Source organism: Antedon bifida, chromosome 7, assembly GCF_963402885.1.
Source record: "Antedon bifida chromosome 7, ecAntBifi1.1, whole genome shotgun sequence".
NCBI classification, from domain to species: domain Eukaryota; kingdom Metazoa; phylum Echinodermata; class Crinoidea; order Comatulida; family Antedonidae; genus Antedon; species Antedon bifida.
In genome coordinates, this window is record NC_136232.1 from 14,631,036 (window position 1) to 14,646,228 (window position 15,193).

Sequence of the window (15,193 nt, forward strand, 5' to 3'; positions counted from 1 at the left end):
TCTTTGTTTATTTTCGCTCGCGACGATTTTCCAGACGAAATATAATCAAATTAATTTACCTGTTAATTACGTAAAGTTGTTGTTTTTGGCTCGAATTTTCGACTTAAAGTGAAAACTTTAATATTACTTTGGATATGGCCAATTTAAATTTAGAATATTTTGACCTTCATTTTTTGTGCTTCACGGGACAATACATCTTTAAAATAAAACATCACGGCAATTTAACAAAATTTACTGCGGGTTTCTTTTTTTGCCATGCATGGTGTTATTGTCCCCTTAAACAATTTTTTTCTTAATTTTTTTTGTTAAATATGCCATTGTCACATAATCATTGACCAAAAACTGGATCGAAAAAAATTATTTACCAGAAAAAATGTAATTTAAAATAAAAAATACTTAAATTGTCTGTCAGACAATGTTTTTTGTTGTTGTTAAAATTGACGTTTCTTTTGTCTTTTTAGGCCTATAGGCTAAGTGAGATATCATTGTTTTGGGCGTTTTTTTTACAGGAGAAAAAACTTTATTAAACTGAAAACTGGCCTATTTAAAGTCTGATTTTATTAATCTTCATTTTTCATGTTTTAGTGGGGACAATACATCTTTAAATTACAGTAGGCCTATAGGCTGGCCTAGTGTTTTTTCGGATTCGTGTTGTTTAGCAAGTTATAGCAACTTAGGCCTACTATTGGTGATATAGGTTTGGAGTAAAGCAATTTGTTAGTTTTAAAATGGGCCACTGATTGTGCGATTTGCGATTGGGCATGTTTCCCGAGGGGATGGTTAACTTTTTTTAGTTTTTTTAGACCTTCCCAAGACTATATAGACCTATATTTTCGAAAATTAGCTCAGAATTGCCACTACAACATTTTCTATACAGACTTGACCATGCCTTTAATCCCAGCCCGCGTTAGAACTATAATAGGTTAACCTTATGCTGCCTGATATTTTTGAAAAATCCAATCAAATGACGTCATGTTCATAAAGAACAATTGAATCGTTTTATCGTCACAATATTTATAATGACGTCAACATTATTTTCGTCAGACAGAATGAATGGTAATCTTATAGCTCTAGGATGAAGTGTTTTCGATTTCTTTTGTTTTCTGTAAGAAAAATGCATACAATAGTATAAATGGAGGATTAATCTTTTTTTACAAATGCTGTGTAGCGGTGCTAAGTAAACTTCCTACTCCCTGTAACCATTTCACTGTTTGCTCTTTTGGTCAGATTTGTATAATTCCAAAATAAAGCATGGTAATGTATTCCATTTAAAAGAGGTAAACGTACACATGACTGGAGATAGAATATTGAGGAAATTAATCCCAACCAAGGAAAGAAAAGATTCTAGCAAATTTAAATTTACGTTTCCGTCCTTGATTAATATTTTATGATTATATATGCAATTCATTCTGAATGGAAGAAAATAATTCCTTCCTAATGAAATTGTAAAAAGAATAATAATTCTTGTTTTTATAGATATCTTATCAATAAGGCAGAGAAATGGCAGATAACTGGCAGATCATAAATGACTTGATGTTGCACATATAAAATCAAATTGTCAGAAACATGTATGGTTCCGATAGAAATTAGAAATTTAATAGAAATCAATATGTGTGTAATGTAAATGTTTTTATAAGTTTTAATCGGGTCTAGGCCCGTTGCCACCTGGCCTTTTGCCACCCGGCCCATGGCCGGTGGCAAAAGACAAGGTGGCATCGGGCCGGAACCCGTTTTAATCTTGATATTTTTAAAATTATTTTTTAAACACTTATTTTATCTGTAGTACTGAATTTTGAAATGAAATAGAAGTCAGTTTCTTCACGAAAGGGAGAGAGAAACAAAGTTTTAAGATACTAACACACATTTATTTTTTGGGGATAGGTAATTAAGTTTGTCGAGTTTGAGATTATTGTTTTTGTTTCATTCATACGTACGTCCTGCTTTAAAATATTAGGCTCCCTTGAGTGTGATGACGTAATGGAATATAGAAATTAAAGAAGACCTGAAAGTTTAAGTTTGATTGATGTTCTACGTAGGACTTATAATCATCTTGCGCTAAAGGAATCACCGTCAACTGAAGAACGCTGGATGATTTCATCGTATGTCTACAAAGGCTGTTGATCAACCCAATGTCATAGTCCGACGCCCGCCCTCTATATCATGTTACTGGAAATTCCCAGACAATTATTTATACGCCTCTTCTCAATAACTAACAAAGTACACATTATTACGAGGAAATATAGCTATAAATAATACATTTTATGTACTTAGTGTTTGTGTAATTTTACAAAGACATTCTGCTATTGTTAGGCCTAACATTGCAGAACAAAATGGCAAGCGCTCATCACGACCCAAATGATTTCGATACCAACCAAGAATGTAATGAACAAAAACACCACGAATCAAGGAAGAGGGAACATTCTGAATGTGATTCTCCAGACCAACGTAGTAAGTAGGCCTATAACATGGTTCAATATGTACATGACATATTACAAAAGCAATTACAAAAACATAATGTGAATAGTCGCCAGTAAGTATTGTCATTCAATACATGGTGACATAGTTTGGCGTAGACCTATAGGGTCTGCAGGTAGGGCTATACAACAATGTCATCGACGTGAAGCTGGTGTAAACGGAACTAGATGATGGTTGGGGTGGACAATCCGCAGTAGAATTGGAATTAGATAGGCCTTCAATACGGTAGGCCTTTGTATTTCGCGTAAACACGGTTTATTAAACACATTTATAATTTAGGTTGGTGCTCGTATCGTGGTACACCATGACTGAATTATTTAAAAAAATGAGACTAATTTACGGGAATGTTGAAAGTTATGCTATATAAATAAATAAGTTAATAATGTGATAATTGTAAACATGTTATGCTGTGGTGCTTTTAGATATATAGATCAGGCCCGTTGCCAGTGTTTTTTTTTTATGGTTCGGGCGAAACCCCGCCCCCGCCCCCCGCCCCCTTTAACCGACTACGAACCCCCATCCCCGACAGGCCCAATACCCTCATCTCTGAAAATCCTTCAAGGGTTATTCGTAAATTGAAAAAATCGTAAATTTGTTCGTGAATAACTCTAACTTCTTCCCTGTATGAGCGTACGTCGAGCGATACGTGTCTGTAAATTTCAAAGAGTAGCAAATTAATTGCCGATTTTCACCTGAAAAATAAATACGCATTTTTGGTCCCTGGATATAACACGATATTGACACGAATACCGCACTACACCGAGCTAGGCCATGAACGATTCGTACAAAGTACACACCGCCAGACAACCGCGTACCTATTGTTTAGATCACTGGCAGTCAGCATGCATAAAGTATATAGGCTTCTTCTGACGTACATAAAAATGGAACGCTGCGGTTACCTACAGTAATTATGTTTGGCTATGAAATATATATACCCAAATACAATGTTGCCAATAATACCAGACAATGCTGTTTTCATGTTTATGTTTGTTGTTAAATGAAAACAGACATAACTGAAATTTAATTTGTCACTTTGACGAAGAATATATAGGTGAGCATTTTTATAATTTTACTGACATTTAATTTTTTAAAACATGCACGTACGTTAAAATCAGATCGCAAAAATTAAGTTACATGTTCTAATTTTTTGGTATGATGACTTTATCAAAATAAACTTAGATGATAATTTCGGAAGATAATGAATTGAGCAAAAAGATATGAGATTTGAAAGAAGATTGGGCACGAGAAGCGTGGTGCGCGCTCTTTGAAATGTGTATAACCTTTAAGAAAGAGATGAAAAACTACTTTTTAATTTAAACGGTTCAAGGACACCTACCCCCTAGACAGTTACCCCCCGGATGTTTACCACCCGGACAACTACCCCCTTAGGACAACTACCCCCCGGACAACTACTCCCCGGACAACTACCCCCTTAGGACAACTACCCCCTTAGGATAACAACCCCCGGACAACTACCCCCCGGGCAACTACCCCCTTAGGACAACTACCCCCTTAGGATAACTACCCCCGGTCAACTACCTATTATACACTGTTGCAGAGTCAGGTTGTTCCCAGGGGGTAATTGTCCGGGGGGTAGTTGTCCAGGGGGTAGTTGTCCTAAGGGGGTTGTTGTCCTAAGGGGGTAGTTGTCCGGGGGGTATTTGTCCGGGGGGTAGTTGTCCTAAAGGGGTAGTTGTCCTAAGGGGGTAGTTGTCCAGGTGGTGGTTGTCCGGGGGGTAGTTTTCCGGGGGTAAATGTCCAGGGGGTGAATATCCGGATACGAATTTAAACTGTCCATAACGTCACAACATCAGATAGACTTAATTTTTATATGAATTCATATCTACATTTCATCAGCTTTCATAATAAGGTCAAGGTCAACTTTAATTCTGAAGAGCTGTAAGATATTCAAATATACAGGTGAAGATAAAATTACGCGATCTAAGTTATTCAAAATTGTAGTAAGAAATAGTAAAATGAAAATGGAAAAAATAATTAATTGAGCCAGCACATATTAAAATTTCAAAGAAAATCGGGCAAAAATAAACAAGATGCGCTCTATTGAATGAAGAAATTTATGAAGAAAGATTTATTTTCATTGTAAAAAGGCCTTTTTTTACCATTTTCAGCACTTTTGTAAAATTTATGTGCGCATTTTGTCATTTTTAATATGCTCGTATAGCACTCAAACGTGTTTTTGCGCAGTAATTTTTGGAACACGCAAATGGCCTAACTCATGCTCTAAATTGATGAAAACGTCAAAAAAAAATAACATTGATAATGTGATTTCAGAAAAAGGCGTCTAAATGACGTCACTGGTGAATGATCACTCTGAAAAGCTTATGGCTAGGTTTGATTATGACAAAGGAATTGAGAAAATAAATTAAAAAATCATTGAGATTGAAGTTTTTCAGATAATCGGCACACAAAATCTCTACAGAAAGAAATAAATAATAAGAACAACACAAATGTGTACCATAACAATAGGTGATCAATTTATTCTAAATGATCACCTAATTAGGTAGACGTTTCAAAGATAACTAATGGTGAGATATATAATAGGCCTACATAATTGAAAAAACTACGATCATTTTACGCTATTGTTAAAAGAGTTAAATTGTCTACCCGTGGGGTCGCGTGTTTAATTTTAAGATCATGCTGCTGTTGTTCCGATGCCTAAATAGTTGCGCTCCCGAATACCTCTCAGAATTATTGACAATTAAGGAGAGGTGGTGGGCGAGAACTAAGATTAGTCATCAGCGCTACTGGGCATTCTGAGGAGCAAACATAGTTGGGGAGATCGGACTTGCTGTATTGCTGGACCAGGCCCTGGAACCACCTATATTTGAACATTAAACAAACATCATTATTGAGCACCTTAAGTCACTACTCAAAACTCACATTTTCTGATATTTTTGGCAGCGCCATGAGCAATGACTGTTGGAATGGCGCTATATAAATCGAACGATTGATTGATTGACCTTCTGATATACTTCTGTTTCTGTACGTAACCGTAGGTCAATATGTGACGCCTATAGAAACTAAATCGACGTAATCGTAACGTATCCACATTGGTTGGCAAGAAACCAGCCTTAAATAACCACGTCGTCCCTAAATCGAAACTCAACAAAAAGGTCTTGGCCACAAAAAACTAGCCTATTATAATCCTTCTTGACTGTAAGCGATGATCCGTAATAGTGAAATAAGCAATATAAATAATGGCATAGAAATAGTCAAAAACGCTAGTTATTATTTAAACATTTTAATGCACTAAATGTACTATTTCATACTACTGTACTATGACAAGCCAAGTCCGCCAAAAGTCCTCAATCCATACCATTCAACAACAATGCATTCGTGTGCTTGGGGTTCGGACACTGTATTTAGGACACTGCCCCCCCCCCCCCCCCCACCCCGCTTGAGGAGGAGAATTTTGTTAAAATGGTACTCTCGCACATAACATTCATGATAAATGGCACCTCTAATTGGTCGGAAAAGACACTCTCATGCAGCATGCTATCAATAAGCAAAACGATCGTATTCGTACTTTTTTCCACGTCGACTATTTAACCGCCGATTGTTTGATCATTCACTCGGTATTTTGTTTTGCGTTCTAGTTCAATGTGAACGTACGCATACTGTATATATATTATATATTTTATGTACTGTATCCATTTTATATTTGTATGTACTGTATTTTGAAAAGGCCAACAGAGTTTCCCCATGGGGTATAATAAAGTTTTAATTGAATTGAATTGAAATAAGCACACTGTGAGAAGTCAAATTCAATGCTTATTATAGCTCTACCTATTTATTTACAGCAATTTGTTGAGGAAATTGAATATTAATCAATGTAAATAGATGGTATTGATACAGTTGAGTAGCCTACGTATCGGCTGGTAGCAGAAAAAAATAATTAGATGCTATAATGTAAACCACAGTACATGATACCATAGATATTATAGTGTAATATATTAATATTCACTATAATCCTCTATGATGATGATACACGTACTATACTTCATAGCCACACACTGTAGGTAACCACAGCATTCCTCTAAGCGTTACTTCTAATAGTAACCAACCTTATAAGTCAATCTATAATAATAATCCACTACTCTAATAGTAACCCATGGGGTTAATATTAGAGTCACAAAAACTATTGACAAAATGAGATTATGAAGACTGGTCGTTTATGATGCAGCCGTATTTTGAAAATAAGGAGATAATGCATTTGTGTCACAAGTGACATAAAGTTGTGTATATATTTTGCAAGTCATTCTTACTTTTCCTTTTGTTTTCACTATTTGAACCTTTCTTTTGTTTTAGGAAGCTATTGTGTGAAGCCAGTGGAGCAGAGTTTTTGTTTTGCAGAGAGGGATTGTGTGGTGTTTGCTGATTGGAGGAGAGGTATAAGAGTTAAGTTAGTGTGTGAGTTGCTGATTGGTGGAGAAGGATAAGGTGGTGATATGTGGATAATTGAGGGAATTTTAAGGGAGATGGAAATTGAGAGGAGACAGAGAAGGAGGGCTATGTTATGTTAAGCCAGAAAGGGATAGGTGAATATTGATATGAGAAACTAAGACGTGCAGGAGAAGAAGTAATTGAATTATGGTGATATAGAGCTGAAGCAGAAAGGAAATAAAGAGATATACATGAAGTTAATAAATTGTGAGTTGGAGATAATTATGGTGATATAGAGCTGAAGCAGAAAGGAAATAAAGTGATATACATGAAGTTAATAAATTGTGAGTTGGAAGTAATACTATAAGGCTGTACTTAAATGTAGAACTGTTAATTGTTGAGATTACTGAGGATTAATTTAAATTGTGAATGTAAATTGACGGAAGAAATAACTGTTGGAAACAGCAGAAGTTGTTGCATGTAAAGAATTGTTTGGAAATATTGAAGAGTAACTGGATTGATACTGATATTATTTTACGTGGAAAAGGAGAAAGAAATAATTGGTCGGGGAGCGGATTGCAGGGCAGAACGACATCAAGAAACATTTTAACTTTATATTTGATTTATTTATATGTCAGAAAATAGGAAGAATTATAATTGATAATACAAGCAGAACGGGAGCAGAGGCATGGGAGTTGTTTATTTGCAGAATCGTTTTAACTTTTATCTTTCTAATTTGTTTTGTGTCAGCGTAGGAGAGAAGGCAAGAAGGAACGATATTGTGGACATTTATTATTGTTTAATTATTCATCTTGTGATATTATTGTATTTGAAAGGGGGGTTTCGGGGATTTATTTAAAAATAAGAAGATTGTTGATATTTTGTTTGAAAGGATTGGGAAATTTGGGGAATTGCATAAAGTGTGTGGGGAATAGGAAGACTGTATCATTGTTTGAGAATTGGTTGGGTTTTTTTTGTGGGTTTTTTTTTTGGGGGGGTTTGAATTATAAAAGAAAGAATTGGTTGTCAAAGATTATTATTAAATTTTACTTTTTACATTTATATGTGTACAGTTGTGGCTATTTACCGTTGTTCATCGTTGGTTACCAGCAATTACATGTCCGAAAGAGCCGTAATTGCGGCTGTGTGACATTTATGGGGGCTCGTCCGGGAGACTTTGTAACCTAGCGTGAACATTGGTAGATGAAACAATTGTACGTGATTCTTGGTTTGTCTATTTGCCATATTATTGGCATACTGTATACTTATATTGGATACTTATATATATATATATTTTTTTTTTCTTAAAAAATGGATCTCACTAAAATTGTTGACGCAGGAAAAGCGTTGGGGTTAGATGGAGTGGAATTAAGAGAGTTTGTGGAAAAGAGAGAGGAAGCTGCCAGAGAGAGAGAAGAGAGAGCACTAGAGAGAGAAGAGAGAAACAGAGAGAGAGAAGAGAGAAACAGGGAGAGAGAAGAAAAACAGCGAAACAGAGACAAGGAAGAGAGAGAGAGAAGAGAGGCACTAGAGAAGGAAGAGAGAGAGAGAAGAGAGGCACTAGAGAAGGAAGAGAGAGAGAGGAGAGAGGTACTAGAGAGGGACGAAGCAGAGAGAAAAAGAGCGAGTGAAGAAAAAGAGAGAGAAAACGAAAGGGCGAAAGAAGCTGAGAATCAGGCCTATCTTATAGAAATGCGAAGGTTAGAAATCCAATTAGAACAAGAAAAGAATCGGGCACGGCCGGGTGGTAGAGTATTACCCAATCCTGAGTCACGGGTTAAGGCCAGTAAACCTAAATTACCCCCTTTCCATGATCGAACAGATGACCTAGATGCCTATCTGAAAAGGTTTGAACGGTATGCGACTAGTCAGGAGTGGAAAGAAATTGAGTGGCCGGTTAACTTAAGTGCCCTACTAACTGGGAAGGCTCTCGAGGTTTATTCCAGGTTGTCGTCAGCTGAAGCTAACGATTACAAACTGTTGAAATTGGCTCTTCTAAAACGGTTTCAGTTAACCGCCGATGGATTTCGACATAAGTTACGAACAGCTAAGCCCGAATACGGAGAAAGCGGCCCGCAATTTGCTGCGAGGATAAGCAATTATCTTGATAGGTGGATTGACCTAGCAGAGGGGGAAAAAACCTTTCAGGGGTTAAAAGATTTATTGCTGCGAGAGCAGTTTACCGATGGGTGTGGGAAGGACCTAGCTCTGTTCCTAAGGGAACGTCAACCGAAAACGATACAAGCGATGGCTGAAATTGCGGAGCAATATTTGGAAGCTCGTGGGGGATTATTTGGTAAACCAATAGAGTTTAAACAAAAAGAGCCAAATTCTCCTCAACTCTCCTCTAATAATGTTCCCAGTACATCCTCATCACAAAGCCCTTCTAGTTTCCGTAGTCCAACTTGTTTTATATGTCATCGTGTAGGTCACCTAGCTAGAAATTGCAGAGCCTCAACTATGCATAAGCCAAACTCTCCTCCAAAATGTTACCGATGCTTAAAAACAGGACATATTGCCAGAAATTGTAGACAGGACGCCAACAGTTGCGCTGGGTTGTCTACTTCACCACAAAAAGAGTCTGATTGCCAGAAATGTACAAAACAACACGAATGTAAAGCCAAAGAAGAAATCCCCGATGTGGGTGCCAGTATGGTTACGAAAATGTCAGAGTCTTTAAATCAATGTTGTATCAATAATGATGGTGATAAGGTCACTCTTCAATGTGGGCACTGTCTTCCCATTATGACAGCGGCTCTAAATAATTCAATTAGTAAAATGCCCGTTTATACAGGTTGTGTTGGGTCACGCTGCGTCTCTGTTCTTCGTGACAGTGGCTGTAGTGGGGTGGTTGTGAAGAAAGATCTTGTATCAGCCGAACAACTTACTGGTAAGGAGAAAACCTGTGTGCTGATTGATGGCACGGTCCGCAACTTACCGGTTGCATTAATACATGTTAATACTCCATTTTTTTCAGGAAAGACGTATGCACTATGTATGAATAACCCTATTTATGACTTGATATTAGGTAATATTGCAGGAGTACGAGCACCAGGAAATCCAGATCCCACATGGACAGAGCGAAATCTTCAAGGATGTTCTGTTGTTACCCGGTCTCAAGCTAACACTATGGATAAACCATTCAGAACACTTAAAACTACAGAAATACACAAGCAAATCATCACAGCGGGAATTATGAAAACCGCCCAGCAACAAGATATCAGCCTTGCAAAATTCAAGGATCTTGCAGAGAAACAAACTACAACTGTGAGTAACAAACAAGCCGAGGCTAGGTTTATTTATCATAAAGACCTATTATATAGGCAATTTTCCTCTCCTAATATTGAACACGGGGATAAGTTTACCCAACTAGTAGTGCCAGCTGACTATCGACGCCAGGTAATGCGCCAAGCCCATGAAACCTTATTAGGAGGACACCAAGGGGTAAAAAAGACGACAGATAAAGTGTTGACAACATTTTGGTGGCCTGGGGTAACTGCAGATATTACTCGATATTGTCGATCCTGTGACATTTGTCAGAGAACTGTACAAAAAGGTAGAGTTACGAAAGTGCCTCTAGGAAGCATGCCTTTGATCGAGGTGCCGTTTGAACGGATTGCCGTTGATATAGTTGGTCCCATTTTCCCCATGTCTAAAGGTCGTAATCGTTATATACTCACAATAATAGATTTTGCTACTCGTTATCCAGAGGCAGTGCCTCTACCAAATATTGAAGCTGAACGGGTTGCTGAGGCCTTGGTTGGTGTTTTCTCTAGACTTGGTATCCCGAAAGAAATGCTTACCGATAGGGGATCACAATTTACATCTGAAGTCATGAGGCAAGTTAGTAAGTTGTTGTCTATACGTCAGGTAATGACATCTCCATATCACCCAGCTTGTAATGGTTTGGTCGAACGGTTCAATGGAACACTCAAACAAATGCTGAAACGTATGTGTGCAGAAAGGCCTACTGATTGGGATCGTTACATTGACCCACTACTTTTTGCGGTTAGGGAATCTTCACAAGAAAGTTTAGGGTTTTCTCCTTTTGAACTGTTACATGGCCGTACCGTACGAGGACCCATGTCCATCCTAAGGGAATTGTGGACCGAAGAAATCGAAACACCGGAAACAAAAACCACCTACCAGTACGTTATGGATTTACGGGAACGACTACATGAAACCTGTCAGATGGCTCAGAAGAATCTACAAAAATCTAAGGTCAGGTACAAACAATATTATGACAAAAAGAGTAAGTCCCGGGAATTTGAGGTTGGGGATGAGGTACTACTTTTATTACCCACAGACAAAAACAAACTATTGCTTCAATGGAAAGGTCCTTTTAAGGTTGTAAAGAAATTTGGGTATCTAGACTACCAAATTGACCTTAACGGGAAATTCAAAATATTTCACGCCAATCTCTTGAAAAAGTATTATGAGCGAACCGCAGACATTAGTGCTGCCTTAGGGGTATCCGAGCCTTCTGGTATCCTTGAATTAGCTAGCACCGCTGTTATTGAATGCGAACCTAATGAAACATTTACAAATAACCAAAATTATCATCTATCTAATGAGAATCTTTTACAGCTCCACCCTCTACTAGCAAAAGAAACAACAGCCGACATCCACATCAACGAAAGCCTGGATGATACACTAAAGCATGAGGTGCACCGACTTATCGGAAACTACAAAGATGTACTGACGGATTTACCGGGTAAGACTACACTTGGGCAGCATGAAATCAAGCTGGAAACTGATGATACAATCCGTTCCAAGCCCTATCCACTTCCACATGCGTTGCGAGGTACCATTAAGGATGAGGTAAATATGATGTTAAATCTGGGTGTAGTGGAGCCTTCAGGGGCACCGTTTGCCTCTCCAATAGTATTGGTAAAGAAACCGGATGGGTCAAATCGATTCTGCGTGGACTTTCGAAAACTTAATCAGGTTACAGTTTTTGACGCCGAACCGATTCCGGACCAAGAGGAACTGTTCACAAAGTTGGCCCATGATCATTATTTTACTAAGATAGATTTAAGTAAAGGGTATTGGCAAGTTCCCATGGATGAAGCGTCAAAACCTTTAACAGCCTTTCTAACACCAGATGGTTTGTTTCAATTTAATGTCATGCCGTTCGGCTTAGTCAATGCACCGGCTACTTTCAGTCGTATCATGAGAAAATTACTCAAAGGAATGGATAATACACTTAATTATATTGATGACATTCTAATTCACACAGCTTCTTGGGATCAACATATGAAATGTTTGTCTGAATTGTTTGGACGTCTCCGCAGGGCTAATCTAACTGCTCGACCAAGCAAATGTTTCATTGGTTATGAAACAATCGAGTTTCTTGGCCATGTGGTAGGGAAAGGAAATGTTCAACCTCGAGTGGAGAAGATACAAAGCATCTTGTCAGCCAAACAACCAGAAACAAAGAAACAACTCCGGTCATTCCTTGGGATGACCAACTACTATAGAAAGTTCATTCCTAATTACTCTGTGATTGCTTGTCCATTAACCGACAAAACGAAGAATCGGGAACCTAACCGAATATGTTGGGAGAAGGCCCAGGAAAGTGCGTTTGTTAAACTTAAGGAAAAATTAAACAGTACTCCAATTTTATGCCTTCCTAATTTAAACAAAGATTTTATTTTGAGAACAGATGCGTCCGAATATGGAGTGGGAGCGGTTCTAATGCAGCAGTATGGTGACGTGAAGTTTCCCGTGGCGTACGCTAGTAAGAAACTGCTTCCTCGAGAAAAAGCATATTCAGTGATGGAAAAAGAATGCTTAGCCATTGTATGGAGTGTACGAAAATTTGAGTCTTATTTATATGGACGAAACTTCACGTTGGAAACTGATCACCAGCCGCTTGTGTTTATGCACAGAGCGAAATTGTCCAATGGGCGAATTATGAGATGGGCCCTGGCTCTACAACCGTACAAGTTCCGAATAGAGGCGATTAAAGGCAGTGAAAATGTAGGAGCTGATTATTTAAGTCGAGTGTAAATAGGACCCGTCACGGTATGGAGAAAATGTTGATACATTATTCTTTTAGAGGGGAGTAAATGTCACAAGTGACATAAAGTTGTGTATATATTTTGCAAGTCATTCTTACTTTTCCTTTTGTTTTCACTATTTGAACCTTTCTTTTGTTTTAGGAAGCTATTGTGTGAAGCCAGTGGAGCAGAGTTTTTGTTTTGCAGAGAAGGATTGTGTGGTGTTTGCTGATTGGAGGAGAGGTATAAGAGTTAAGTTAGTGTGTGAGTTGCTGATTGGTGGAGAAGGACAAGGTGGTGATATGTGGATAATTGAGGGAATTTTAAGGGAGATGGAAATTGAGAGGAGACAGAGAAGGAGGGCTATGTTATGTTAAGCCAGAAAGGGATAGGTGAATATTGATATGAGAAACTAAGACGTGCAGGAGAAGAAGTAATTGAATTATGGTGATATAGAGCTGAAGCAGAAAGGAAATAAAGAGATATACATGAAGTTAATAAATTGTGAGTTGGAGATAATTATGGTGATATAGAGCTGAAGCAGAAAGGAAATAAAGTGATATACATGAAGTTAATAAATTGTGAGTTGGAAGTAATACTATAAGGCTGTACTTAAATGTAGAACTGTTAATTGTTGAGATTACTGAGGATTAATTTAAATTGTGAATGTAAATTGACGGAAGAAATAACTGTTGGAAACAGCAGAAGTTGTTGCATGTAAAGAATTGTTTGGAAATATTGAAGAGTAACTGGATTGATACTGATATTATTTTACGTGGAAAAGGAGAAAGAAATAATTGGTCGGGGAGCGGATTGCAGGGCAGAACGACATCAAGAAACATTTTAACTTTATATTTGATTTATTTATATGTCAGAAAATAGGAAGAATTATAATTGATAATACAAGCAGAACGGGAGCAGAGGCGTGGGAGTTGTTTATTTGCAGAATCGTTTTAACTTTTATCTTTCTAATTTGTTTTGTGTCAGCGTAGGAGAGAAGGCAAGAAGGAACGATATTGTGGACATTTATTATTGTTTAATTATTCATCTTGTGATATTATTGTATTTGAAAGGGGGGTTTCGGGGATTTATTTAAAAATAAGAAGATTGTTGATATTTTGTTTGAAAGGATTGGGAAATTTGGGGAATTGCATAAAGTGTGTGGGGAATAGGAAGACTGTATCATTGTTTGAGAATTGGTTGGGTTTTTTTTGTGGGTTTTTTTTTTGGGGGGTTTGAATTATAAAAGAAAGAATTGGTTGTCAAAGATTATTATTAAATTTTACTTTTTACATTTATATGTGTACAGTTGTGGCTATTTACCGTTGTTCATCGTTGGTTACCAGCAATTACATGTCCGAAAGAGCCGTAATTGCGGCTGTGTGACAATTTGATCTCGGGAGTAGGGGAGGATTGAGTGTTTTTGAGTTTATAAAATAAAGTTAGAGTTCAAACAAATTTGTTTATTCGTACTGTTTTATTATTTTGCTATGATTTACTGAACGGAATAGTTGAGGTGAGTTGCTATTTTCAAGTGCCTAAATTAAGATTAGTAATAGTAACCCACTACTCTAATAGTAATCCCCCTTCTAATAGTAACCAACCCTAAAAAACAATCAAAGAATAATAACCCAGGGTTACAATTAGAGGATTTACGGTATACTTTACGCATACTGACTGCCGTGCACTGGTCTAAACAATATAGGTACGCGGTCCAATAGGGTCTGGCGGTGTCCTTTGTACGAATCGTTCGTGCACCAGCTCACTGTATGAGTACAATACACGCGTCAATATCATGTTACATTCCAGGGATTTCAGGTGAAAATCGGCAATTCATTTGCAACTCTTGGAAATTTACCGACACGTATCGCTCGACGTACGCTCATACAGCGAAGAATGTATCGAGTTATTCACGAACGAGATTAGTAAAGTAAATGTTAAGAAATCAAAACAAAAAAAACAAATAATAATGTAACAAACAATATTGTTTAGCTCGTACAGTACAATTTTGTACTGTGTGCGGCACGTATTTGGAGGATTTTCAGAGATGAGGGTGAGGTATTGGGTATGTCGGGGATGGGGGTTCGCAGTCGGTTAAGGGGGGGGGGGGGGGGGTTCGCTGTAAAGGGGGGGGGGGGGATTGGTTCGCCCGAACCATAAAAACCCCCCTGGCTACGGGCCTGAACCTACATTTTTCACCGTCTAGCCATACCATTTGTTATCATTTCATTCAATTCATTATCAAGTGAAAGCGTTTGTATTAGTTTTTTTAACGTCTTAGTAACGCATATGTCATTGTTATTTCTTGGTAT

At 37.7% G+C, this 15,193-nt stretch overlaps 1 protein-coding gene across 4 annotated transcripts in view; it reads left to right on the forward strand.

The window, feature by feature from the left end:
* Positions 1-2,293: 2,293 nt before the first annotated feature.
* The window catches only part of LOC144849189 (uncharacterized), a 30,859-nt gene continuing 17,959 nt past the window's right edge, over positions 2,294-15,193 (forward strand). For all 4 annotated transcript variants that reach the window (XM_078706222.1, XM_078706223.1, XM_078706225.1 and 1 more), the window contains exon 1: positions 2,294-2,448. In XM_078706222.1, coding sequence (XP_078562348.1) covers positions 2,331-2,448 — 118 coding nt within the window. In that variant the 5' untranslated portion in view covers positions 2,294-2,330. The remainder of the gene's footprint in view (positions 2,449-15,193) is intronic.